We start from the raw sequence: 27,587 nt of genomic DNA, 5'->3' as shown, positions 1-27,587 counted from the left end.
TGTCAAAAATATAAATATGTTGATACATATCCACACTGAAATATTTAAAATGATACTATCTTGCTTTCGCTTTGCTCTCTCACACGTTCTCTCCTCTTGACACACGCTGCTGAGTGTCCCTGACCTGTATAAACAATTTCAAGAGGTTAGTAACTGATCTCGTTCCAATATCACTGACTTGATTATTTAAATAAGACAGCAGTGTAAAGTGCTGTCGATCAACATGTTAATTTTGTCCTTTAAATCTCTCAAATATTATACGTGATCTCCCTCAGTTTTATTGGACTTTGTAGCTGACAAGGAAAAACATCAAAAAACTTATAGTCTACACACTAGATGTCTTAAACTGTTACTGTTTACTGTTGTGATTAACGATAGTGTAATGCAGTATTGAAAATTCAGAATTCAATAACGACAACTGAAAATGCAAGATGTTTCAATGAGCAGGTTGATGCACACACATAAATCGGTATGATAAAGCATGCTAAACGCCATATGTGCATCGATTCAAAATGTTATATGCGAAATAAATGCTGAAAAATGTTTTTGATAGGCTATAAATAGTAATGTACTGTATTTGTCATGACTCCTGGCTGATCAGCTGGTTCTATCTGTTTTTTTTGTTTATATTAGCCACATGTTCCTGTTAGTGCTTCTGATTCTCTCTACCCCCTTGTTCTCATTCATTTTGTTGATTTGTTTCACCTGTCTTTGCTCATTTTCTCCTCATTACTTCCCCTATTTATTCTCTTTGTTTGTGCTGTTCTGTGCCAGATTGTTGTTTGCATCTGACCCTGCAACATCAAATTTTAGTTAACCCTTTTCTGTTTGACTCCAGGACTCTCTCCCTACCTTCCCAGCCTTTCTGTCTTTGCTCTTGTGCTGCCTGAATTATGATGTCCTGGACACTGGCCTAGTTCTGAATAATACACCTGCCTCTGTTTCTACTGGCCAGTCTATTTTTTTTATTTCTGGTCTCCCCCCCCCCAAAAAATAACTTTCTGTGTGTGTCCACTTGAATTCAAATAAGCTGCTGCTTTTCTTGATAAAAAAAAACAAAAAAACAATTGAATCTCATGCAGTTAAATGTGAGAAAGTTCAAAAATAAATATTAATAAAACTTCTGCAATCTGCACTCCGAAATAAAAGTACAAAGACTGCCACCTGGTGGTTCAATAAGAAAATGTATTAATATAAAGTTTTTAGATACAAACACGTACATGCACAATATTCGAGGATGATTATGCAGTCATGAACATGTTTTGACCGCTAATATGATGGTGATTTGGTGCTTCACAAAAGTTGCAGACACTTTTACCAATATCAAAATGCTGTTTTGATGCAAAATTAATTTATACAGTTATTCCTTACACCGATTAAAAAAACTTGAGTAGGCCTAGGCTTCTATAATAAAGAAAATCTTCTCGAAATGTAGAACTAAATACATTGATATGTATTGAAATACATGCAAGCCTGCAGCTCACAACATATGTGGAAAGTTTTTGTGTATCCTATTTAAAAGCGTGCTCAAGGCTGATTTAGTCATGTCATTTTAGTAGTTTGGGATGCAGTGAGACTCAGTCAAATATTTCGCCGAACAGATCAGCCACTTTTGACCCTCATAAACACTCGTAAAGGCCTTGTGCTGTAGGAATTAGAAGGTTTGCTGAAGGTGGTGCTGTCGTGCAGTGAGGGGTTTGTGTCTTTAATAATCTACGACAGTTTGCGTTCATTAAACAGTAAGAATTAATAAATCCATATAAAACAGTCCCTTAAAGTCACGTCTCATCTTCAGTTTTGGGCTTAGGCACGTTTTGCACTCACACTACAAGAGTACCGTGCCTGAGCCCAAGTGAACCGCGCTCTGACACACCTCTTCCAACCGGGCCAGCGCCGATCAACTGAACCGTGCCTGAGCCCGATTCAGAGCACTCACACTTCTCAAACAGTCCAGGTAACGGAACTGGGCACGGTTTGGATAGCATAGTGTAAGTACGCCCTAACAAACCGTTTAATGCTGTAGGAATTAGAAGGTTTGCTGAAGGTGGTGCTGTCGTGCAGTGAGGAGTTTGTGTCTTTAATAATCTACGACAGTTTGCGTTCATTAAACAGTAAGAATTATTAATAAATCCATATAAAACAGTCCCTTAAAGTCACGTCTCATCTTCAGTTTTGGGCTTAGGCACGTTTTGCACTCACACTACAAGAGTACCGCGCCTGAGCCCAAGTGAACCGCGCTCTGACACACCTCTTCCAACCGGGCCAGCGCCGATCAACTGAACCGTGCCTGAGCCCGATTCAGAGCACTCACACTTCTCAAACAGTCCAGGTAACGGGACTGGGCACGGTTTGGATAGCATAGTGTAAGTACGCCCTAACAAACCGTTTAATGCTAATTTTAACCACGTAATCTTGCTCAGATAGATAATTGAATATTAATCAGATGATGTCATGCTGCTGTGCCATCAGCCAATTGTTGCATTGCTGATCATGATTTCGAGAATCGATAGATCTGTCCTTCACAACACACGCAGCGATCTCAGATCAGTTCATCCAGACATTTTAATCTGATTCACGATATGGTTTCAAGAACCAAATTAGCCAAAGATCAGTTATCAAGATTAAAAGATCCAGAATCTGCCAAAACATCTTAGATCATTAAAGGTACGAAGAACAGACCCCTGGACACTGGATCACGCATAACATTATGAGTGACACTTAATGACAATGGAAGTAGAGCTGTCATTGAATGAATTACTTAATTATCATGTTTTTGAGTTTGAGTGATTGTTTTTGTTAATTGTTTTTTAGCCTGAGAATATCATGCTGTTGGATCACAATGTCCAACTGCCACGGATCAAGCTTATTGATTTCGGTTTGGCACATAGGATCAAAGACGGTGTGGAATTCAAAAACATTTTTGGGACTCCCGAATTTGTTGGTAATTTTAACAACTTGTTATATAGAACACTAACTGAGTGATACATTTTAAGATTACTGAATAACACTGATGGGTCAGATGCTGCTGAACTATCTTTGAACATTCAACATGGATTTGAATTAAATTTAGCTGATGCCTCTGACCTAATTTACTTTCAGCTCCAGAGATAGTGAACTACGAGCCACTGGGATTAGAAGCAGACATGTGGTGAGAACTAATCACGCTTTGTACATACAGCAAACATGCTTGGCTGTAGGTTAACTTTGTACTCTCTTTTACCCCTCTGTTTCTTTAAGGAGCATTGGAGTCATCACATACATCCTGTGAGTTTGGATGAAGAAATGTGGATCTCTCCTCTGACTGGACATCCAGATATTCACAGTCATTAAACAGAATAAAAGATAGATTCTTATATATACATACAGTTGTATTAAAGTGAAAGCGTTACAAGCTGAACAAATGTAGTGATGAAACCACACTTGTGAAAAATGAATGAGAGTTCCCCTTCAGAGAGAACTTTGATGTGTGTCTCGAATTGTGTGAGACTTCGGGAAGTCCAATTACTCTAAAGACTAAAGCTACGGTCACACTGGGCTTTGTGTGTGGAAAATTCTGTAGTACGTCGCTGCGAAAAGGGGCGGGTTTAAACAAGATGATTAGACATTAAAAAAAGCAAGCGATTGCTCCATGCTTTAAATTTCTGTCCAGAGAGGTCCTGTTTTGATCCTCGATTAGTCTCACGCAGTCAAGTGATGCGATTTCGCAGGTCAGGGTTCACCAAGCGTGAACTTTGCACTGCAGCAACCTGCGAAACTTGTCGCATGACCCTGCGTTTCCGGTCGGACGCATTCGCGTGCGTATGAATGGAAGTCTATGGGAAGAAAAGTCAAGTGTGACCTCAGCTTAAGCCTATGAGTTGGCAGAGCGCAGCTCCACAGGTGCTAGTGATAAATCATTAGTGGAGTATATAACCAGGGCCTGTGAGGTAGAGCTCCAGAAGTTTTGCTTCAGATAGCATCACGCTACTGAAGAGATAACATCTGCTAAGCTGAATCCAGAGAGAGAGTGATCAAGCTTCATGTATTCAGTGTGGGTGACGATGCAGGCAGCGGTAAAAGAGCTGGGTGATTCTCCCGTCCCTAAGCGTTTCACGGGATACCTCTAAAAGAGCAGTCTAATAAAAGAGCAGATTTAATAAATAAAGAGCATGTAATAAATAAATCTAATAAGGAGAGCAACATGGTCACGCAACATGTCTTTTACAAGATGCTCTTCTGACATGTCTTTTTCAAGATGCTGTTCTGACCATGCGTTTCTGGATGAAGTGGTTCCTATCTTTGAATGATAAGCAAGGTACTGCATCACAGGTCTGGGGTTCAGCATGTCGATGTAGTGCTCACGGACAGCTTATGCTCTTACTGCGAGGGCATTTCTGTTGCACAGCTGAGATCATGGCTCACACTTACAAAAGTGCAAGCCACGCTTGTTGCATCATGTGAAAGAGAATAGCACTTGGGTAGATCTGACGATTTCAGTGGAGCTTATTTGTTGCCTCTGGACCCACGAACCCCCGGCTCCTCCACATTGCACCCTAACCAAGCTTTGAGTGTTTGTAGCGGTTCATCCCCCAGGATCCCCACGCTTTAGCTCTATGACACCACAGATCGTTGCCCATTGTAGCATCAAAGGCTGTGCTTTCTCTGACTGCTTTGGCAGTAGGGACCGACTAGTGGTTGCGATGTAAGCTGTAAATCCTCCCAACCCTCCATCCCCTTCTTCCAAGGGTCACACTGTGAGCACACGCAGGTATGGAGGGTGTCTCCACCCAATCTTCATGCACTTCCGTTCTCACCTCTCTCGATGGCAGGGCAGCCAGCAGATATGAGGCTATTCCCCAGGTGGTGGGGGCCAGGACCTGGAGGGGTAAGCTGAGAGCCCCATCCAAGGCATTTGGGTTATCTGTGTCTCTCATGGACAAAGCCCACACCTTTGGTGGGCCATGCCACTTCTGCCCTGCACCATCATACCACCACAAGTGCTGGTCATGCTGCACAAGGTCAGTTCTTCCCAGGCCACCCTTGGCTTACCTGGTACATATGTGCTATGCCAACAAAGTTCGCTTTCTTAGCAGGACCATTTCACACTGTTGGGGACTTTACCCAGGAGTCCTCGGCAGTATAAGATCAGGTGTGCAATGGGGCAGGTCATCTTTTGTTGGGCTCAGAAGACTGCACCCCCACTCGGTCCATCCTCGTCAGCTGCTCCTCACCGACAGTGTTCTTTCCGTGGTTCTAAGATCTACTCCACAGCCTATACCACTGGCTAGTGATTGCACCAAGCCCCCTGAAGATTGCCAAGGATTCCGCCCTGCAGATGAATGCAGCACACCTTCCAGCTTGCACTTTGCCACCGGCTCCAAGGGCGTCAGAGGACCGGCTCCTTTCTCTTGCTCCTCTGACCTACTTACGGGACCTTGGGAGGAGGGTAAGAGCCAATCTATTATTTTCAGCTCTTCCTCAGGACATGCTGCTTCCTGGGGTGAGCACTCTCCTTCCTGGAGCTGCCCCACCATGGGTGTATAACTGATCATTCCGGTGATGCTGCCCGTTTGGACTCTGTCAGTCTGGCTAGTGCTGGCCAGACCAAGGTAGTGGGTCATTCGGAATTCGGCTATCCAATTCAATTCGCCATTGGCAAGTTTATGGCTGTGTATTTCACGGCGGTCATCACTGCACCACACCTAGATTGCTGTCCTCCTGGCGAAAAATGCAATTGAGCCGTTCCCTCCAGCAGAGATGCTTGCTTGTTGCACCTCCATGACCAACCCGGACCTGAGTTTCTGAACTCACACTCCTAGTGATGGCCCACTTGGAAGCCCTTCCTTTCTCAGGGATATGGCACCTTCTGGCACCCGTGCAGGTTTCTGGAACCCCCATAGGTGGTTTCTAGACAGAGCGCAGAAGACTTAGGTGACCTATCAGTGTTGGTGGTTAATACAGTCGTTCAGGCAAGAGCACCCTCTACAAGGCATGCCTACTTCCTGAGTCTGTTCGCTGTGTGGTGCGCAACCTCAGATATGCCAGATAAGTGTTGTGTTATCCTTCCTTCAAATTATCCCGCAGTGTCAGTGTCACCCTTCATGCTGAAGGTTTTGCATGCTACCATCTCCGCTTACTATGACCGATCCTATTTGCCCACTGCGCCCACTGATGTGACCATACTTAGAGCATACACCTCTAAGTAGCTCTTTTTCTGTTATGGTCAGCAGAAGGGAAGTGCTGTCAAAGCAGCGGTTGGCCCACTGGATAGTTGACCCCATTGTTCTCACTTAGTACCAGGGCGAGCCGTGTCCACCAGGTGTGAGAGCACACTTAACAAAGAGTGTTGCCTCCTTTTGGGCATTAGTACGTGGCACCTCTCTAACAGATTCTGTAGAGCTGCAGGCTGGATGACACCTAACACATTTGTGAGATTCTGTATATTTTGGGGGAGCCAGTTTCCTCCCGGTTACTGGATAATTGCAGTAAATTGGGGGTAAAAAAATGGTGTCCAAAAACGCTTGCTGCACTTTTTTTCCTACTGGAGATAAATGTGCTTATTCAGCTCTACTTGGCAAGTTCTCCATCTGTCGTAGCCTAGAGAGTTTCTCCAAGGCCCCAGCACCCAACTCGGTGGAGGAGCTGGGTGGCTGGTCCAGTAAGATGTCTGGTATTCCCGCTCGGTGTACCCACATGCTGAAGATCGGTGCCAGCTATGTGTGATCTGCGTCATTCAGCTATGGAATGTTCACTCCCTTTCTGGCAGTCCCGTGTCTTTCCTACCCACTAACCAGATTATCTTATGTAGATGTAGCCCTTGATTAGGGCTTGCTCATATGCTCATATTGTCACCAGGTCTCTTGGGTAGTAGGTGGGCTCCACAGCAACCACCCCCCTCTTTTGGGACTGGCACACTTCCCCAAGGTCTTATTTCTAAAAATCCCTAGACTACAGTTTGCTAGGTAAAAGCATAGATACGACCCCCGAAATTCAAAATTATTCTCATATTCTGGTAATTAAAGGCCTGGGGACGTTGGTCGGCTGCAGCCTTGGCAATGTTTGTGCACTTACGCTATGTTTGGCAAACTTTGCATCAGGGGCGCAACAGGTTCAGCTGCTGTGGTGTCTTGCTTACACTCTCCCAAAGTGTCAGTAGACACATATTAAAGTTCCCTCTAAAGGAGACCCAAACTGTTACACAATTCAACACTGTGAACACAATAACGACAATTTTCAGCAGTCAGCTGTACATAGGTTAAGTATTTAACTTTCTTTTTCAGATTGAGTGGAGCATCACCGTTCCTGGGTGACTCCAAGCAGGACACTCTAGCAAACATCTCAGCAGTGAATTTTGAATTTGATGAAGATTTTTTTGGCAGCACAAGTGAACTGGCCAAAAGCTTCATCAGGCAACTGCTTGTGAAAGATACAAGGTCAGGGATCAAATAGGGATTTGATTTAAAAAAGTGAAACATAGCTACAGAAAAGTTTGGGTGTTTATAAATGAATTGTATTGGTTTAAGTTATTTCTAAGAAGTAGGGTTTAATTAAATAAATAAATAAATTGTTCTTGGATATAATATTAATATTACATTTAATATTTAATCTGGTAGCAGTATTTATGCAGTTTTCTACTCAAAAGATCAAATACCTTATTTATATATTCAAATTGTAATTTTGAGTAGTAATTTTCAGTACTGTCAGTTTAATAAGCTTGTTTCATACCTTTATGAGTTTTTTTTAAGAGGAAATTTTGAATTTTGAGGGATGCTGGTAATGAAACAGGTGACTGTAGCTGTTGACATCTGTAGTAGTGAGATGGAACTGTTTGATTACTTCAGAATAGCTTCATTTGTACAACAGTGGAAAGAAACTCCTAAAAGTGTAAAACAAATGTTTTAATTTGGCAGTACAGAAAACTCCAAGCTCTAAATGGTGTAAAAGTCTTAAAATAAAAAAATACCAATACATTTGCTCTACGTGTCAAAATTGTTTCTATTTAATAGTTATGTTAGTTCACATTTCTCATACTTTTCTGTACATTTCTGTACTTTAAGTTGTACTTTGCTTTTACTCTTCATTTTCTTTGTTTTATTTGCAGAAAGAGGCTTAAAATACAAGATGCACTCAACCACCCCTGGATTAAGGTACTAAATCTGCACATTTAAAAACATGCACTATTAAAAGCATGTTTATCAATTTTCTGTTTGGCTTATTTTAATGAACACATCTGGCAGACAAAAAAAACACAAAAAACAACTGTTGAACTTTGCTGATATACAGACATACTATACTATAAAAATACTCAGGTAGGCTGCGGGGTTGACACTATGCTCAATTAGTACTAATGGGCCCAAAGTGTGCCAAGAACATATCCCCCACACCATTACACCACCAGCCTGAACGATTGATACAAGGCAGGATGGATCCATGCTTTCATGTTGTTGATGCTAAATTCTGATCCTACCATCCAAATGTTGCAGCAGAAATTAAGACTCATAAGACCAGGCAACGTTTTTTTCCAATCTTCTATTGTACAATTTTGGTGAGCATGTGCAAATTGTAGTCTCAGTTTCCTGTTCTTAGCTGACAGGAGTGGCACCGGGTGTGGTCTTCTGCTGCTGTAGCCCCTCCACTTCAAGGTTCAACATGTTGTGCATTCAGAGATGCTCTTCTGCATACCTCGGTTGTAACGGGTCATTATTTGCGTTACTATTGCCTTTCTATCAGCTCGAACCAGTCTGGCTATTCTCCTCTGACCTCTGGCATCAACAAGGCATTTACGCCCACAGAACTGCTGCTCACTGGATATTTTCTCTTTTTCAGACCATTCTCTGTAAACTCTAGAAATGGTTGTGCTTGAAAATCCCAGTAGATCAGCAGTTTATGAAATACTCAGACCAGCCCGTCTGGTACCAACAACCATGCCACATTCAAAGTCACTTAAATCACTTTTTTTCCTCATTCTGATGCTCAGTTTGAACTGCAGCAGACACCGGGTGCTCCAGTTTCCCCCACAGTCCAAAGACGTGCGGTACAGGTGAATTGGGTAAGCTAAATTGTTCGTAGTGTATGAGTGTGAATGAGTATGTATGGATGTTTCCCAGAGATGGGTTGCAGCTGGAAGGGCATCCGCTGCGTAAAACATGTGCTGAATAAGTTGGTGGTTTATTGCGCTGTGGTGACCCCGGATTAATAATGGGACTAAGCAAAAAAGAAAATGAATGAATGAATGAGATAAAATTATAAGCAAAAATGTGCACTTTCCTTTTTTTAAAGGTGACACCCACAGACATAGTCACCAAATATAAATCAGAGATAAGACTTTCTCAATGGTTTCAACCAAGCCAAGACAGAATTGCAGAACCACCTGTGAGACTGGTTGGAAGCCTGCAAAATTCTCTGAAATGTCTTTGAAGACAGCTTATGGTGAAAAAATACCTTTGCAGGTACAGGGTTGGTCCCCCCTGTTTTAGATCTTTTTCATACTCTATATACAGCAATGGCCTTGAGGCATTCAAAATCCAGAAAAATATAAAATTGTTGGTTACTTTTCTGAATTCTTAGGATCCTCTATGGAGGATAAGTGACCTCTCTGTTTCATCTTATTATATTAATTTGTGTTCAGATGATGAACTAATGTCTCAGGAAAATTACATGAGGGTGAGTAAATAGTAAAGGGATTTTTCATTTTTGGGCAAACTAATCTTTTAACGAAACCATTGTGAATGGTTTACAAACTGGATAGATCTGGAATGTATTCCCCTAAAGCATTTTTAATGAGTTGTTCTTCTTAGATTACATTAAACTGTATTTCATTACTTGTGACTATAATTGCTTTATCTGTCAATTTTGACTTAGTGATCCTCTTGTGCCATTCACTTCTACATAGAATGATTCAGTAATCAACTAAAGTAATTAAACAAATCTATTGTAACCTCAAAAACTGCTAGTTGTTTTTCGTACTCTTATGATGTGTTGGTGTGTTTGGATTCTTTTTCAAGTTAAGAATCCAGAACTAAACAGCATGGAATCCCATTCATTTGTTTTACAGTACACTGTAAAAAAGGTAAATAGCACCAAAAGTGGTTCTTTGGCTCATAATCATAGGAAAAAATGTTTTGGTGCTATATAGTACATTAAAAGATAGGTGCTATTTAGTACCTTTTTGGTGCGCAAAAATTAAATGCATTAGTGTGAAAAAAGGTGTAACGGTGACACAAAAAGGTTTTACAGTATTTTGCAGTTTTTTTTCTCTTGATTTTGCTGAAAAATACTGGCAGCTGTGGTTGTTTTTAACATTTCATATTCATATTTTAATTTACAGAATAATTCTGTTAAAAACACATTCCACAGATTTTTCATCGAACACATTTAACCCCTTAAATCCCAGAGCAAAATCCTGGTGTCCTCACTACAGAGGGTTGAATGCTAAGGCAGTGATAATTATTGATGAACAACTGTTTTGAAGCAGAATCATTTAAGGAAAGAAAAACAAAACCAAATAACACAAATTACAGCCAAAACCAAAGATGAAATCAACTGAAAATAACACTCTAAATAAAAAGAATAATTAATAAAAATAATTACACAAAAAATATATATTTCTCAAGATCTCAGCAAAGATCATTAAACAACTCCACAAACATCAGGAGCTTCACTTATTACTGACCTTTGACTTTAGTTCTGCTTCTGAACTCATCCAATATCTTCTCAGCTCTGTGTGAAAAGGAATAATACGTATATGAAACCTCTGTACATCAGCTATCGATGACTGTTGAACAGGTCTAAATACACCATTCACAACATAAACATTTGATCCATGGTAGAACTATAAAAAACCAAAAAACATGCAGACATCAGCAATTAGTCTTTGAATCTCAACAATGGTGACAATCAAAAAATAAATATCAAATTAAAAAACAACCCAGAACAATACTAAACAATCTAATGAAATATTACACCCCAAGAACAAAATAAAGGCAGAGAAAGAAATTTTAAGAACTTTATACTGCATAATGTATTCATCCTGCAACATATGCTGTGAGTTTTGTACTATGCTGGCGGCATGATGAATTATGCAGCTTTTTACTTTTAGCAACCATGGTTGAGGTTCATATCCTGATTCTTGATGTCTGTGTGTTTTAATTGTGCAGCTGGAGCTCTCAAGGTTTATAGCATGACACTCTAGTTATTCATTTAGAATTTTAATTAATACCTGTTGGTTGATTCTCCACAGGCAGCTGTAGCAACATAACAAATCTGCAATTTATCTTTTACTTAAATACATAAAGCTTCTCACTGCCTTTCTTGCTGAAAGTTTCAAAAACACAGTTATAACAGTCAGAGAAACTTTAAGTTTAAATAAAGGAAAGCATCAAGAGCGCATCTAAAGCAGCCTCTGATCTCCATGATGGTGAGATCCAATGAAATAAAAAAACCAAGTCAAACTATAATCAGTGATTCTGGTAATGCTATTTGTGAAGTTGTTTATTCCTCTGTTTTAATTCAGTTGTTTTGGTGTGAGGCTGTTGCTGTATAGTTTTATTTCTTGCTCTTTATTGTGCTTGTTAACAGCAGGTGTTCATCAGTGTCAGAATTCAGTCATTTGTGGTAATTCACTCTGTCTAGTGGACTAATCGACTAATTTTGGGACTAGTGAATAAGGATATATGGTGAGATTTCAGACACTCCGATTACTTTCTCAAAAACAAAGGTTAGATCTGTTACAGTTGTTTTCTGTATTTTTTTTTCACTGTAGATTGTACTTCACTGTAGACTTTTACTATTAAAAATCACTGATATTTTTACAGTGTACTTTCAAATCAAATTGTAGCTTTAAAATCCTAGACTAAATGCTTATTGAGTAATATTAAACAATACACAGGAAGGTTTTTATATTTGTATATTATTGTAGCACGGGGAGTGACAGAGACAACTGAGTTAGGATCCACTTGCAGGTTTATTGGGGTAGTCAGGTAAGGAATGATCAACACAAGTGCAAACAGATGTATAAAGACAATCCAGAATCTAGATCGGAATAAAGGTGCGGTCACACTTGACTTTTCCTCCCATAGACTTCCATTCATACGCACGCGAATGCGTCAGACCGGAAACGCGGGGTCATGCGTCGAGTTTCGCATGTTGCTGCGGTGCAAAGTTCAAGCTTGGTGAACTCTAACCTGCTAAATCGCATCACTTGACTGCGTGAGAGCAATTGAGGATCAAAACAGGACCTCTCTGGGCAAAAATGTAAAACATGGAGCAATCGCTCGCTTGTTTAAATGTCTAATAAGCTTGTTTGATCCCGCCCCTTTTCGCAGCGCCGCACGACAGAATTTCGCACACACAAAGCCCGGTGTGACCGTAGCTTAACAGGCGAGAGATCGGAAGGCAGGCGGCAAGCAGGGACAAAAAGATCAACTAGGCTACAGTCAAAACACGTTGTAGTGTCACTAACAGATAACAAGACACGTCGATTGGAGTGAGTGTATGTGCTGCTCAAATATTGTGTGTAATCAGTCTCTGACAATCCTCCGGTGGTGCGAGAGTAATCAGTCAAAATGAGGAAGCGTGTGTGTGTGTGAGTGTGTGTGTGTGTGCGTGTGTGTGTGTGTGTGTGTGTGTATGAGAGAGCAGAGTGCATGTATGAAAATGTAGTCCATGACTGGCGGATTTGTAGTCCATAAGTTCTTGTGTGTGAGATCCAGCGATCTATGAAGTTACAAATTGCTGGTGATCGTGACAGAGCCCCCCTCCCCCTCCCAGGAGTGGCTTCCAGACACTTCTTATACGGTTCAGGCAGGAGGTGGAGCAGAGGCGGAACAGGGGGAGGGATGGAGGGCCAGGACCATGCAGCGGAGGTGGGCCTGGAGCATGGAGCTACGGAAGGCCTGGAAAGTGGAGCTGTGGAGGCTCTGGGTCTGAAGCCTTATATTCAGCAGACATCGGCGGGTCATATGGACCTGGTGGATCACATGGCTTTGGCAGCTCTGTGAGGTCCTGCAGCCTTGGCAGCCATTCGTGGAACTCAGACTGCGGCTCTGGCTTTTTGTGTGACTCAAGGGGATCTGGCACCTGCCTTTCGAGAAGTTCAGGCGGCGGCGGCAGCGGCGGTACTGGCGGCAGTGGCTCTGGCAGCAGTAGTTCTGGCTGCGGCAACTCTGGCGGCGGCCTTACAGGAACAGGGACAGACTTGGGACAGGAAGCCATCTCGTGAGCTGGAGGACTGGAAGCGGCCATCTTGTGAGCTGGACGATCTACCGTAGACTGGAGAGATGGTGATGCCAGCATTAATGTCTCTGTGGAGTGTACAGCAATCCCTGTTGTCAGCTGGTCTCGCTGTACACTGCCCCCCCCCAAAAAAAAACATTTAGGGGTTTCCTCTATTTCGCCAACAGTGAAGGGGTACCCGCTGAGCCTTAGTGTTGTTTCCAGGGCTTCTTGAAGGGACCCTCAAGGACCAAATTGTATCTGGAGTTTTTAATAGTTCATTTAATCCAAGATAGAAAAAAATGGATGAGGAAAAGTTCTGATAGGTCTGAGTTATTAACAATGTCCAAAAAACATTAATATGGTTCTCGAGGGTGTTAGCTCCTTGGTTGAGTTGACTGACCTGGTCTGCTAGACCCATTGTGAGGCCGAGTCTTCTGTAACACGGGGAGTGACACAGACAATGGAGTTAGGATCCACTTGCAGGTTTTTGGGGTAGTCAGGTAAGGAATGATCAACACGGGTGCAAACAGATGTATAAAGACAATCCAGAATCGTGGTCAGAATAACAGGTGAGGTCAGAAGGCAGGCAGCAAGCAAGGGCAAAAAGATAAACTAAGCTACAATCAAAACACAGGAAACCAAGACAAGGAAGCCACATTGTAGTGTCACTCACAGATAACAAGACTCAGCAACTGGAGATTGTGACAATTATATTAGGGAATTTAATGTGTATAGCCATACACTGGTGCTTTACAAAATAATTTTTCAAATAAAATTTTTATATACGATTTTTTACATGTGTTTTATAGTTGGACAGTATGGACAGGTCATTCAGGGTGATGTGGAGGGGAGAGGTGTCCAACCTACAGCATCTAAACACTGGGGTACCTCAGGGCTCTGTTCTTGGGCCACTTCTCTTCTCCATCTACACGGCATCTTTAGGAACAGTCATCCAGAAACATGGATTTTCCTACCACTGCTATGCTGATGATACCCAGCTATACCTCTCTTTTCACCCTGATGATCCCTCGGTTCCAGCTCGCATTTCAGCCTGCCTGTCAGACATTACACACTGGATGAAAGATCATCATCTTCAGCTTAACCTCTCGAAAACGGAAATGCTTGAAGTTTCTGCCATCCCGACTCTTCACCATAACTTCTCAATCCAGATGGATGGAGCAACCATCACTGCATCCAAAATGGTAAAAAGCCTTGGAGTAACGATTGATGACCAACTAAACTTCTCTCACCACATTTCTAGAACTGCTCGATCTTGCAGATTCGCACTCTATAACATCAGAAAGGTCCGACCCTTCCTATCTGAACATACAGCTCAACTCATTGTTCAAGCCCTTGTTCTCTCCAAACTGGACTATTGCAACTCTCTGCTAGCCGGGCTACCAGCTAGTTCTATCAAACCTCTTCAGCTGCTTCAGAACGCAGCAGCACGAGTGGTCTATGATGAACCCAAAAGAGCTCATGTCACTCCGCTACTCACCCATTTGCACTGGCTGCCAGCTGCTGCCCGCATCAAATTCAAAGCTCTGATGTTTGCTTACAAAGCGACCTCTGGCTTTGCTCCTTCGTATCTGCTCTCACTTCTGCAGATATATGTGCCCTCCAGAAACTTGCGTTCTGTGAATAAACGTCGCCTCGTTGTTCCATCCCTAAGAGGGAAGAAATCACTTTCCCGAACTCTCACATTCAATCTGCCCAGTTGGTGGAATGAACTCCCTAACTACATCAGAACAGCAGAGTCACTTGCTGTCTTCAAGAAACGAATAAAAACTCAACTGTTTAGTCTCCACTTTCCTTCCTAATCTTAACTGCCTCTCTGGCTATACCACTAACTGTACTCTCTCACACAAAAAAAAAATTTTACTAATGCTCAGCTTCTTAGACTTTACACACCTGAAACTTGTCTATAGCACTTGTTCACTGCTGCTCTTATAGTTGTGTAAACTGCTTCCTTGTCCTCATTTGTACGTCGCTTTGGATAAAAGCGTCTGCTAAATGACTACATGTAAATGTAAATGTAAATGTTATAGTTAATTTTAATAAATAATATAAAAGGTGTTCGATAAATATATCAAAGATAAACACTTTACAGTTTTATGAGTGTGGAATAATATTTCTTTTGGAGACCCTTGGGGACAAAAAGTTTGAGAACCATGTTAAATTCAGTAAATATACTGCATTAAAAGAGAATTAGCTATGGAAGAATTACACAAGTAATTACCTGAAGTGGTGCCATATAGCACTTTAACCCCCCCAAAGAACCACTAAATAACTCCCCATGCAGTATATACAATTTGTTTCAGCTCTTCTTTAAACCAAACACAGGATCTATTCTTCACCACAATAGTAACCCTATAAATTTCTACATAACACAAACTGCTGTAAATTCCAACACAGCATATAACTTTAAAGCACTTTTGTGTCGATGTCTCAATATTTATGGACTTGACTGTATATATAGGAAAGGAACTGCTCATGATCCTAAACAATAAAGCATGGTGGTGGTAGTGGCATGGCATGGGCATGTATGGCTGCCAATAACACTGGATCTCTTGGATTTATTGATGATGTGACTGCTGACAAAAGCAGCAGGATGAATTCTGAAGTGTTTCAGTCAATTTTATCTGCTCACATAGGCGGAGTGTGTGTAAGGCTGGGGAAGGCTTAGCCTCCCCAAAAGTTTTCTGATTTGCTGGTCAATGACATAAGTAATAAAATGACAAATATTATGAGAGAGGTATAATAACATTATTCTGGTTTAATTTGTTTTCAGCATTAAATGAAATGCCTTATTTTGGTAGTTGTAATGTAGTAGTCTAGCCTAGTGTAGTAATCCTGTTTAGGTGATCGTTTGGAGTACTCGTTTTACTTTTCAAAGGTCTGAAAAATATAACAGGACAAATGTTGATCTTATTTAAAGTGTTGGGGAAAAAGTAACAGGCCTACATTACAATCGAGTCACTTAAAAAATAGCTAAATGTATTAATTACTTTTTAAGGAAAGTAATGTGAAAGTATGTGTTATTTATTTATATGCTTTTTAAGGAGTAGTTTTAGGCTTATTAAACTGCTTATTTGCAGTTCTCAAGCATAAACTTAATTTTTCATAAATGGGCATGATTCAGTATACTTGTACTTTACTTTATTTCATCAAATGTAGGCCTATAGATTATTTGGTTGCATTTGAAACTTACTTTTGGTTACTTTTGAAACTACATTCTTCAATTGGCATCATTACTGATCTGTATCCCCTACCTACTGGCGGATAATAATTTTGCATTTTAATTTTGCGAAGTGTTTTCTACAGGGATGATTAATGCAGCATAATGGCATAAAGTCAATATTTTTAATTATGCTTAATTTGTATTTTGAAATATACAAATCTAATTTAAACAAACAATTACTAGTTAATGGATCACCTTTAAGGTGCGGTCACACTTGACTTTTCCTCCCATAGACTTCCATTCATACGCACTAGAAACACTAGAAACAACAAAAAAACTAGAAACAACAAAAAAGACCATGAAAATATGACAACATAAACTAGGTTTTTTTTGCATTATCATGGGCTGTGGTAAAGTTATTGGCAATTAAATTAGAGGCAACCATTGCAGAGTAAAGCTACGGTCACACCGGGCTTTGTGTGTGCGAAATTCTGTCGTGTGGCGCTGCGAAAAGGGGCGGGATCAAACAAGCTTATTAGACATTTAAAAAAGCGAGCGATTGCTCCATGTTTTACATTTTTGCCCAGAGCGGTCCTGTTTTGATCCTCAATTGCTCTCACGCAGTCAAGTGATCCGATTTAGCAGGTTAGAGTTCACCAAGCTTGAACTTTGCACCGCAGCAACATGCGAAACTCGACGCATGACCCCGCGTTTCCGGTCTGACGCATTCGCGTGCGTATGAATGGAAGTCTATGGGAAGAAAAGTCAAGTGTGACCGCACCTTTAGTCCACTAGACAGAGTGAATGACCACAAATGACTGAATGATGAACACCTGCTGTTAACAAGCACAATCACTGAAGGAAAGAACAAGAAATAAAACTACATCCACAGCCTCACACCAAACCAACTGAATTAAAACAGAGAATTAAATAACTCCATTAAATAACAGCACTAGCAGCTTCACTCATTACAGTTTGACTTCATTTCTGTCATATCTGCAAGAATATTTGATAATGAACAGAGGTTTATATTATTATTGAAAATGTTTCATTTCACCTCACCATCATGGAGATCAGAGGCTGCTTTAGTTCAGCTCTTGAACCTTTAATTCACTATCTCAATGTTTCTCTGATTGTTATAACTCTGTAAGCTCCACCCAATGGTTCAGATGATGAATGGTGGTTTCCATGCTTCAAGCTGCGGTCACACTGGGCTTTGTGTGTGCAAAATTCTGTTGTTCTGCGCTGTGAAAAGGGGCAGGATTAAACAAGATAATTGCACCATGTTTCAAATTTCTGTCCAGAGAGGTCATGTTTTGATCATTGATAGGTCTCATGCAGTCAAGTGATGCAATTTCGCAGGTCACTGTTCACCAAGCTTGAACTTTGCACTGCAGTGAACTGCGAAACCTGACGCATTCGTGTAGGTATGAATAGAAGTCTATGGGAGGAAAATCTCAGTGAGATCACAGCTGTTAACTTATCAGACTTATTGTCTGTTTTTCTCTAGGCTTTTCACACTATACAAACAGTGTGATTAACACAATTAATTATAGCAACCATAATAAATACTAGAATTAAAGCAAATAGTTGAAGAGCCCAACTAAAGCAGACTCTGTCCTCCATCATGGTGACTTCGAATGAACAACAAATTTCATTAAGAGCTATTGTTCAAGTGACAGAAATAAAGTCACAGGTCAGTAATAAGTGAAGCTCCTGATGTTTGTGTTGTTTAATGATCTCTGCTGAGATCGTAAGAAATCACATTTTTTGTGTTATTTGTTTTAATTTTATTAATTATTATTTTATTTAGAGTTTTATTTTCAGTTGATTTCATCTTTGATTTTGGCTGTTTTGTGTGTGTTTTTCTTTCCCTCAGTGATTCTACTGTTAACAGGTGTTCATCAATAACTATCAATCCTCCTTTAATTAGACACTTAATCTGACTGTTCAACCCTCTGTAGTGAGGACACTAGTGAGGGTTTTGCTCTGGGATTTGAGGGGTTAAATCTGTTCGATAAAAAATCCAGACTGGAATATATTTTTAACAGAAATATTCTGTAAACTGAATTTACGAAAGTAAAATGTTAATGTAGATTATTGGCAATTTAACAGATTTTTTTAACAATGTTGCTACAACATTATACTTTATCACTAATATATATATTTTTTATTTTACTTTCCAAAACATTCTCTTAAAATACAGGTAAATGTTCTCTAAAACATTCTAATCCCCTTTAATGGTACCATTGTTAAAATATTATACTCTAACATTTTCAGCAGGTATTTTGTTCTAGTTCCCAGAAAGCCTTCTATAAAGTTAGGACAATATTCTAAAAATTATTCTACATGTTTGTTAATAACATTGTTTGTTTTCTTTTTTGTTTCCAAAATGTACAGTAACGATATGACAGACACAAAACACTCTCTATAACCATTTAAAATATTTAATTTTACTGTAGCAATGTGAAAAAGAATGTTTAAAGCACTGCATTTTCTTACATTCTTGTGCTCATTCTATAACACGTGTAACAAATAAAACAAAAAAAGAAAACAATTTTAATAATCAGATATATTTAAAACAAGAATAATTTGCTGACACAAATTTGACTAATTTTATGAAATACTAATTAATTGTCACTTTAAATCTGTATGCTTTGCCACTATTTTTAAACCACTAGGTTTTACTTATTTGTCTGCAATAAGTTTTGAACATGACATTTTCTATGTTTTAATAAGTACAGGTTAAAATTTGTATGTTAATTGACTTTCTGTCTCGTTATTGAAAAGAAATCATGATCTTATAACATTTTTCTAATGTGACTGTGAAAATGTTGTTACTATGGTTTTTATGAAACATTGTGAAAATGTTTTCTAAGATAACATTGTTTAATCTGGTGCCATTTCAATAATCTTAAAATGTATTTTAAATGTTGCAGATAAAATGTGTTAGCTTTGTTCAAATGTCTTATTGCTAGAACATTCTTCAAAGAACATTCCACATCTCACATCTCAATGATGTTCTTAAATCATTTCTCTAATGTGACTGTGAGAATGTTCTTACTTTGGTTTTATGAAACATTGTAAAAAACGTTTTCTAAAAGAACATTGTTTAATGTGGTCCCTTACCAACATTTTCAAAACATTACTAGAATGTTCTTGTTCATTGTTTTAGGAAAAATATTTTTTGAATATTCATTGGATATTACATTGAAATGTTTTCTTTAAAACATTAACACAACCTGTAGGGAATGTTAGCCAATTTTGAGAGAATGTTCCTTTCTAGTTGGGTATGCAGTGCTTTTGTTGAAACCTCTTCTTGGTCTGTCACAAATTTTTTTAAATGCATTAAAGGGCAGCGCATATCTTAGCCTTACCCTGGAGTTTGTTCATCCTCCACCTATGTCTGCTCATATTTGGCCAATTGCTTCAGAACTCATTGGACGGTGCTTCACAGAGCAGATGGACAATGACCCAAAACATACTGCAAAAGCAATCAGAGTTTTTAAAGGGAAAGAAGTGGAATGTTATGCAATGGCCACGTAAATCCTCAAACTTGAATCTGATCGAGCAGGGATTTCACTTGCTGAAGACAAAACTGAAGGGAAAATGCCCCAAGAACAAGCCAGAACTGAAGACAGAAGACAGAACTGAAGCCTGGCAGAGCATGATGAAACCAAGCGTCTGGTGACATCTATGCGTTTCAGACTTAAGGCTGTAATTGACTGCAAAGGATTTGCAACCAAGTATTAATATTAGAAGCAAAAAACCTCTAAAAGCCATTTGATATTTTATTCTAATATTAGTATTTTTCTCTGACTCCTGTATGTAAAAATTCATAGTGCTTCAATTTATTTTACAGCTTTATTATAAAAATTTATTACATAGATTTTTTCCCTCAAAATTCTACACACAACACCCCATTTTTTTAATTGTTGCAAATTTATTAAAAATAAAAAACCTGAAAAATCACATGTACATAAGTATTCACAGCCTTTACCATGAAGCTCTAAATTGAGCTCAGGTACATTCTGTGTCCACTGATCATTCTTGAGATGCTATAGCAGCTTAATTGGAGTTCCCCTGTGGAAAATTAAGTTGATTGGATATGATTTGAAAAGGCATACACCTGTCTATATAAGCTCCCAGCATTGACAGTGCATGTCAAAGCACAAACCAAGCATGAAGACAAAGGAATTGTCTGTAGACCTCATAAAATGTTCTGCTGCTCTGAAAGTTCTAATGAGCACAGTGGCCTCCATCATCCATAAGTGGAAGATGATTGGGACCACCAGGACTTTTCCTAGAGATGGCTGGCCATCTAAGCTTAGTGATCGGGGGAGAAGGGCCTTCGTCAGGGAGGTGATCAATAACCTGATGGTCACTCTGTCTGAGCTCCAGCTTCTGTGAAGAGAGGAGAACCTTACAGAAGGACAACCATCTGTGCAGCAATCCACCAATCAGCCCTATATGGTAGAGGGGCCAGATGGAAGCCATTTCCTGCCTGGAATTTGCCAAATGGTATCTGAAGGACTCTCAGACCATAAGGAACCAAATTCTCTGGTCTGATGAGACTAAAATTGAACTCTTTAGAGTGAATGCCAGGCGTGGCAAGCAATCATGCTGTGGGAATGTTTTTCAGCAGCAGAAATTGGAAGACTAGTCAGGATAGAGGCAAAGATGAATGCAGCAATGTACAGAGACATCCTGAATGAAAACCTGCTTCAGATTGCTCTTGACCTTAGACTGGGTGACGGTTTCATCTTCCAGCACGACAATGACCCAAAGCACACCGCCAAAATATCAATAGAGTGGCTTTACAACAACTCGTTGAAATGTCCTGAGTGGCCCAGCCAGAGCCGCACACTGTGAACCCTAATGTTGTCTTTACTTAACAATCAAGTAAAGTGACTGAACATTACTTAAAATTTAGCATTTCGGTCCTGTAACCTAAAAATATGAGTTAATTTAACTTGAATGCATAAAAATGCATAAACTTAAGATTTATGATTTTAACAGTAAATGTCTGTACAATCTATAGTAAAATATAGAAAATAACTGTACTAGATCTAACCTTTGTTTTCGAGAAAAGTAAGCAGAGTGTCTGAAATCTCACCATACACTTTCACCATTCACTTGTCCCTAAATTTAGTAAATTAGATTAGTCCACTAGACAGAGTGATTACCACAACTGACTGATTCAGACACTGATGAACAGCTGCTGCTAACAAGCACCATCACTGAAGGAAAGAACAAGAAATAAAACTATAAGATACCCTTTACCAAATCAACTGAATTAAAACAGAGGACTAAACAACTCCATTAAATAACAGCATTACCAGCTTTACTGATTAGTTTGGCTTCATTTCTGTCATATTTCTGAAAAAGTTTAAATTGACCTCACCATCATGGAGATCAGAGGCTGCTTTAGTTGGGCTCTTGAACCTTTAATAACCATCTTTATGTTTCTCTGGCTCTTATAATTGTGATTCAGAAACTTATCAGTAATAGCAAGAACAGTGATGAGAAACTATACTGTTTGTGCTCAATTGTTATAGATGTTTCTTTAAACAACATTATATTTTTATATATTAAAGCTTTACAAGGAGGGTGAACAAATGATGATAAACGAAGTAAAGGATTGAAGAAAATAATTTAAAAATTATAATTGGAATTTCATGCTCAAAAACTTGAGAGATCCATCAACATATTAAGACACACAGACATCAGGAATCAGGGTATGAACCTCAACCATGGTTGCTAAAAAGATGCATAATTCATTCATGCCACAACGCATGTTGGGCCCCAGCATAGTACAAAACTCCCAGCATGCACTGCAGCACACAAACATTTTACAGCTTAAAGTTCTTACAATATCTTTTTCTGCCTTCATTTTATTTTAGGGGTATAATATTTCAGTAGTGTTTTACAATGTTTTGGGTTGTATGTAATTAGTGAGATAAACACATTTATTTGCAGCAACCAAAATAAAGACTAGTTTTAAAACTAAAAATTGAAGAGCCCAACTAAACCAGACACTGACTTCCATCATGGTGACTTAATTGAACAACAGAAATTTCATCAAGAACTTTTGTTCACGTCACAAAAATAAAGTCAAAGGTCAATAATAAGTGAAGCTCCTGATGTTTGTGGAGTTGTTTAATGATCCTTTAATGAAATCTTGTAATGAGGAGTCTGAGGCTGTGTTGGAATCCATATGCAGAAGTTTATTAATGGGATTAGACAGAGACATCAATGGGTAAACAAGCGGAGATGGCAACATGTAAGCAGTCCAAACCACACAACAAACACAGGGGCAATCACAGGTGATGTAGTAGTAATTAAGGCAGAGGATCAGTGCAAAAATAATCAGTCCAAAACAGAGCAAGACAGGGCAAAGACAGAGAACTTACTTGGTCAAAGCAGGCAAGGTCATACACAGGCAGGCAGTCATGAAAGTCACTTGGAAAAACGTTTGGTAAGGCAGGTAAACTGGCAATACTTCACAAGGAAGCATGGCCTGAGCTATTGCTGAAATACAGCACAAACAGGAAGTGACTGCAGAGGGAGCAGAGCTGAGTCAGTAGTCTGGCGAGGGCTCCCTCTGCTGGCATGGCGTTACAGATCCCCCCTCTAGGAATGACTCCTGGAGCTCATTGTGGGCGCCCCCACGGTCTGGGAGCTGGTCGGTCAGGCCTGGGCCATGGGGCAGAGGCGGGCCTGGGACGTGGAGCAGAGGCGGGTCTGGGCCGTGGAGCAGAGGTGTACCTGAAGCATGGAGCTGAGGAGGACCTGGAGCATGGAGCTGCAGAAGGCCTGAAGAGTGGAGCTGTGGAGGGCCTGGAGAGTGGAACTGCGGAGGGCCTGGAGAGTGAGGCTGCGGAGGGCCTGGAGCATAGGGCTGTGGAGGGTCTGAAGCATGGAGCTGAGGTATGTCTGGAGGCTTTGGTCCAGCAGGCATAGACGTGTCATATACCCACAGTAGGTCAGGAGGCCTAGGTTCAGGAAGTACTGGCAGTTCATTAAACCCCAGTGGGTCAGGAGGCTTAGGTTCAGGAGGCACTGGCCATGAATTCAACCCCAGTGGGTCAGGAGGCTTAGGTTCAGGAGGCCCTGGCCATGAATTCAACCCCAGTTGGTCAGGAGGCTTAGGTTCAAGATGCACTGGCAGCTCATTCAACCCCAGTGGGTCAGGAAGCTTGGGTTTAGGAGACACTGGTAGTTCATTCAATTCCAGTGGGTCAGGATGCTTGGATTTAGGAGACACTGGCAGTTTATTTAACTCCAGTGGGTCAAGAGGCTTGGGTTCAGGAGACACTGGCAGTTCATTTAACTCCAGTGGGTCAGGAGGCTTGGGTTCAGGAGACACTGGCAGTTCATTTAACTCCAGTGGGTCAGGAGGCTTGGGTTCAGGAGACACTGGCAGTTCATTTAACTCTAGTGGGTCAGGAGGCTTGGGTTCAGGAGACACCGGCAGTTTGTATAACCCCAGTGGATCAGGGGGTTTGAGTTCAGGAAGCACTGAAGGTGCGGCTAGGCGGCTTTGGGAAGTCACATGGCTCTGGCAGCCATTCGTGGAACTTAGATGGTAATTGTGGCCCTTTGTGGAACTCAGGTGGCGGCTTTGGCCTTTTGTGAGACTCAGGTGACTGCTCTGGCCTTTCGTGGGACTCAGGTGACAACTCTGACCTTCCGTGGTACTCAGGTGAGTGCTCTGGTCTTTTGTGGGACTCAGGTGACGGCTCTGGCCTTTTGTGGGACTCAGGTGATGGCTCTGGCCTTTCGTGGGACTCAGGTGATTGCTCTGGCTTTTCGTGGGACTCAAAGGATGGCTCAGGCCTTTTGTGGGAATCAGGTGACTGCTCTGGCCTTTCGTGGGACTCAGGTGACTGCTCTGGCCTTTCGTGAGACTCAGGGTGACTGCTCTGGCTTTTCGTGGGACTCAGGTGACTGCTCTGGCCTTTTGTGGGACTCAGTGGTCTCACAGCCTTGGCCATTGGGACAATTCGGGAGTACCTGGTACCCCTGGCTATTTGAGGATTTCAGAGGTATCTGGTGCCCGCCCTTCAGGGAATTCAGAGGTGTCTGGCGCCTGCCATTCGGGAAATTCAGGAGGATTTGGCGCCCACCATTTGGGAGATTCAAGAGGATCTGGCGGCAACCAATCAGAAAGCTCAGGCAGCGGCGACTCTGGCAGCTCAGGCGGCGGCTGAGAATCTGGCAGCTCAGGCAGCGGCGGTGACTCTGGCAGCACAGGTGACGGCGGCGACTCTGGCAGCTCTGGAGGAGACTCTGGCAGCTCTGGCAGCGACTGAGGATCTGGCAGCTCTGGCAATGACTGAGGATCTGGCAGTTTTAGCAGCAACAGCTCTGATGGTGTTAGCAGATTTGGCAACTCAGGTTGTGGTGGCCATTCTGGTGGCTCAGGTGATGGCATTTCAGGAACAGGAACTTGGACTGGAACTATAACAGGAACAGACTTGGAACAGGGAGCCATCTTGTGAGCTAGTGGCAGATTGGCGCTTACCCATGCGTGAGCTGGAGGACTGGAGTCGACCATCTTGTGAGCTGGAAAAATGAAGTACTGGCAGTTCATTAAACCCCAGTGGGTCAGGTGGCTTAGGTTCAGAAGGCACTGGCCATGAATTCAACCCCAGTGGGTTAGGAGGCTTTTGTTCTAGATGGACTGGCAATTCATTCAACCTCAGTGGGTCAGGAGGCTTGGGTTTTGGAGACACTGGTAGTTCATTCAATTCCAGTGGGCCAGGAGGCTTGAATTCAGGAGACACTGGCAGTTCTTTTAACTCCAGTTGGTCAAGAGGCTTGGGTTCAGGAGACACTGGCAGTTCATTTAACTCCAGTGGGTCAAGAGGCTTGGGTTCAGGAGACACTGGCAGTTCATTTAACTCCAGTGGGTCAGGAGGTTTGGGTTCAGGGGACACTGAAGTTTCATATGGTTTAGGCGGCTTTGGGAAGTCACATGGCTCTGGCAGTCATTTGTGGAACTCAGGTGGTAATTGTGGCCCTTTGTGGAACTCAGATGACAGCTCTGGCCTTTTGTGGGACTCAGGTGACTGCTCTGGCCTTTCGTGGGACTCAGGTGACAGCTCTGACCTTTCGTGGGACTCAGGTGACGGCCCTGGCCTTTCGTGGGACTCAGGTGACGGCTCTGGCAGTTCGTGGGACTCAGGAGACTGCTCTGGCTTTTCGTGGGACTCAGGTGACTGCTCTGGCCTTTCATGGGACTCAGGTGGGTCTCGCACCCCTGGCCATTTGGACAATTCAGGAGCACCTGGTACCCCTGGCTATTCGAGGATTTTAGATGTATCTGGTGCCCGCCCTTCCTGGAATTTAGAGCTGGATGAGGCCCTGGCATGATTTGAGCAGGCCCTGTCGTAGCTTGAGCAGAGGTTTTGCCATGTTCGTCCACTGGATCCACAGTAAGAGAAGAACCACTGATCAACAGTGCGTAGTCAATGTACTGGGCCAGTGAAAAAATGTATTTTTCCACCTATCAGCCTTGATCTCCAGGGTTCATTAAGTCTATTTCTAAAAATGTCCTTTAACGCCACTTCATTAAAATCAGCCAGGTAACAAAGTTCACAAAAAATCAGAAACATAGTGCTCAATAGTCCTCTAGCCTTGATTCAGTTAAAAAATTTTGGCTACTGGGTTCATGGCTGGGTCTAGTTTTCTGTATCTTACAGGCTTGAAACTTCCGCTGGATTTAGGGTAGGCGAAGTATTCTGTAACGTGGAGTCTGAGGCTGTGTTAGAATCCATATGCAATAAGTTTAATAATGGAATTAGACAGAGACATCAACGGGTAAACAAGCGGAGAGTCTGCAACATGTAAGCAGTCCAAACCAAACAACCCAGGAGACGTAGTAGTAATTCAGGCAGAGGATCAGAGCAACAATAATCAATCCAAAACAGATCAAGATACACAGGTGCAAATCCATAAGACGTGTTGAGAAGGCAGGCAAAAGTTCAAGGCAACAATAAGCAGTCCAAAACAGAGCAAAACAGGGCAAAGACGTATAACGTACTTGGTCAAAGCAGGTAAGGTCATACACAGGCAGGCAGTCATAAAAGTCACTTGGAAAACCGCTTGGTAAAGCAGGTAAACTGCCAATACTTCGCAAGGAAGCATGGCCTGAGCTCTTGCTTAAATACAGCACAAACAGGAAGTGACTGCAGAGGGAGCGGAGCTGAATCAGTAGTCGAGTGAGGGCTCTCTGCTAGCTTGGCGTTACAGATCTTGAGAAATAAATTTTTTTATTGTGTAATTATTTTTATTAATTATTATTTGTATTTAGAGTTTTATTTTCAGTTGATTTCATCTTTGGTTTTGGCAGTTTTTTTTTTTGTGCTTTATTTTCTTCAGTGATTCTCTTTTAATTAGACACTTAATTATCTCATTAACTATATCACTGCCTTAAGGTGCGGTCACACTTGACTCTTCCTCCCATAGACTTCCATTCATACGCACGCGAATGCATAAGACCGGAAACGCAGGGTCATGCGTCAAGTTTCGCATGTCGCTGCAGTGCAAAGTTCAAGCTTGTTGAACTCTGACCTGCAAAATTGCATCACTTTACTGCGTGAGACCAATCAAGGATCAAAACACGACCTCTCTGGACAGAAATTTAAAACATGGAGCAATCGCTAGCTTTTTAAAATATCTAATAAGCTTGTTTAATCCCGCCCCTTTTCGCAGCGCAGTACGACAGAATTTCGCACACACAAAGCCCAGTGTGACCGTAGCTTGAGTGTTCAACCCTCTGTAGTGAGGACACTAGTGAAGATTTTGCTCTGGGATTTGAGGGGTTAAATGTGTTCGATAAAAAATACAGACTGTGGAATGTTTTTTAACGGAAATATTCTGTAAATTAAATTTACGAATGTAAAATGTTAAAAACTGTTGATTACTGGCAACCACAGCTGTGGGTATTTTTCCGTAAAATCAAGAAAAAACCTGCAAAGTACTGTAAAACGTTTTTTGTGTCACCATTGTGGAGAATTGTAGCATTTGTGTGCAAGCCCAAGATGAAATAATTGATTACGATGTTATGCTGCATCTTTCTTTGTTTAAAGGTAATTGTGTAGTTACTAATGCAGTGCAAATCTGTTTGTAATCACACATGATCATATTATTGCATTTAATGACTTTACATGTTTGTGTACTAAGCTACGTTTTTGGTGAACTGAAC

At 41.2% G+C, this 27,587-nt stretch overlaps 1 protein-coding gene across 4 annotated transcripts in view; it reads left to right on the top strand.

Moving 5' to 3' along the window:
• The window catches only part of dapk2b (death-associated protein kinase 2b), a 191,620-nt gene that overhangs the window by 154,685 nt on the left and 9,348 nt on the right, over positions 1-27,587 (top strand). For 3 of the 4 annotated variants that reach the window (XM_056451600.1, XM_056451596.1, XM_056451597.1), the window contains 5 exons: positions 2,812-2,941; positions 3,100-3,148; positions 3,238-3,264; positions 7,260-7,412; positions 8,081-8,126. In XM_056451600.1, coding sequence (XP_056307575.1) covers positions 2,824-2,941; positions 3,100-3,148; positions 3,238-3,264; positions 7,260-7,412; positions 8,081-8,126 — 393 coding nt within the window. In that variant the 5' untranslated portion in view covers positions 2,812-2,823. The remainder of the gene's footprint in view (positions 1-2,811; positions 2,942-3,099; positions 3,149-3,237; positions 3,265-7,259; positions 7,413-8,080; positions 8,127-27,587) is intronic. The other variant, XM_056451598.1, reaches the window with a different exon arrangement.

This window comes from Danio aesculapii, chromosome 25 (assembly GCF_903798145.1).
Source record: "Danio aesculapii chromosome 25, fDanAes4.1, whole genome shotgun sequence".
In the NCBI taxonomy this organism is placed as follows: Eukaryota; Metazoa; Chordata; class Actinopteri; order Cypriniformes; family Danionidae; genus Danio; species Danio aesculapii.
The sequence above is the reverse complement of the archived record's forward strand: the minus strand, read 5'-3'. Positions and strand labels throughout refer to the sequence as shown.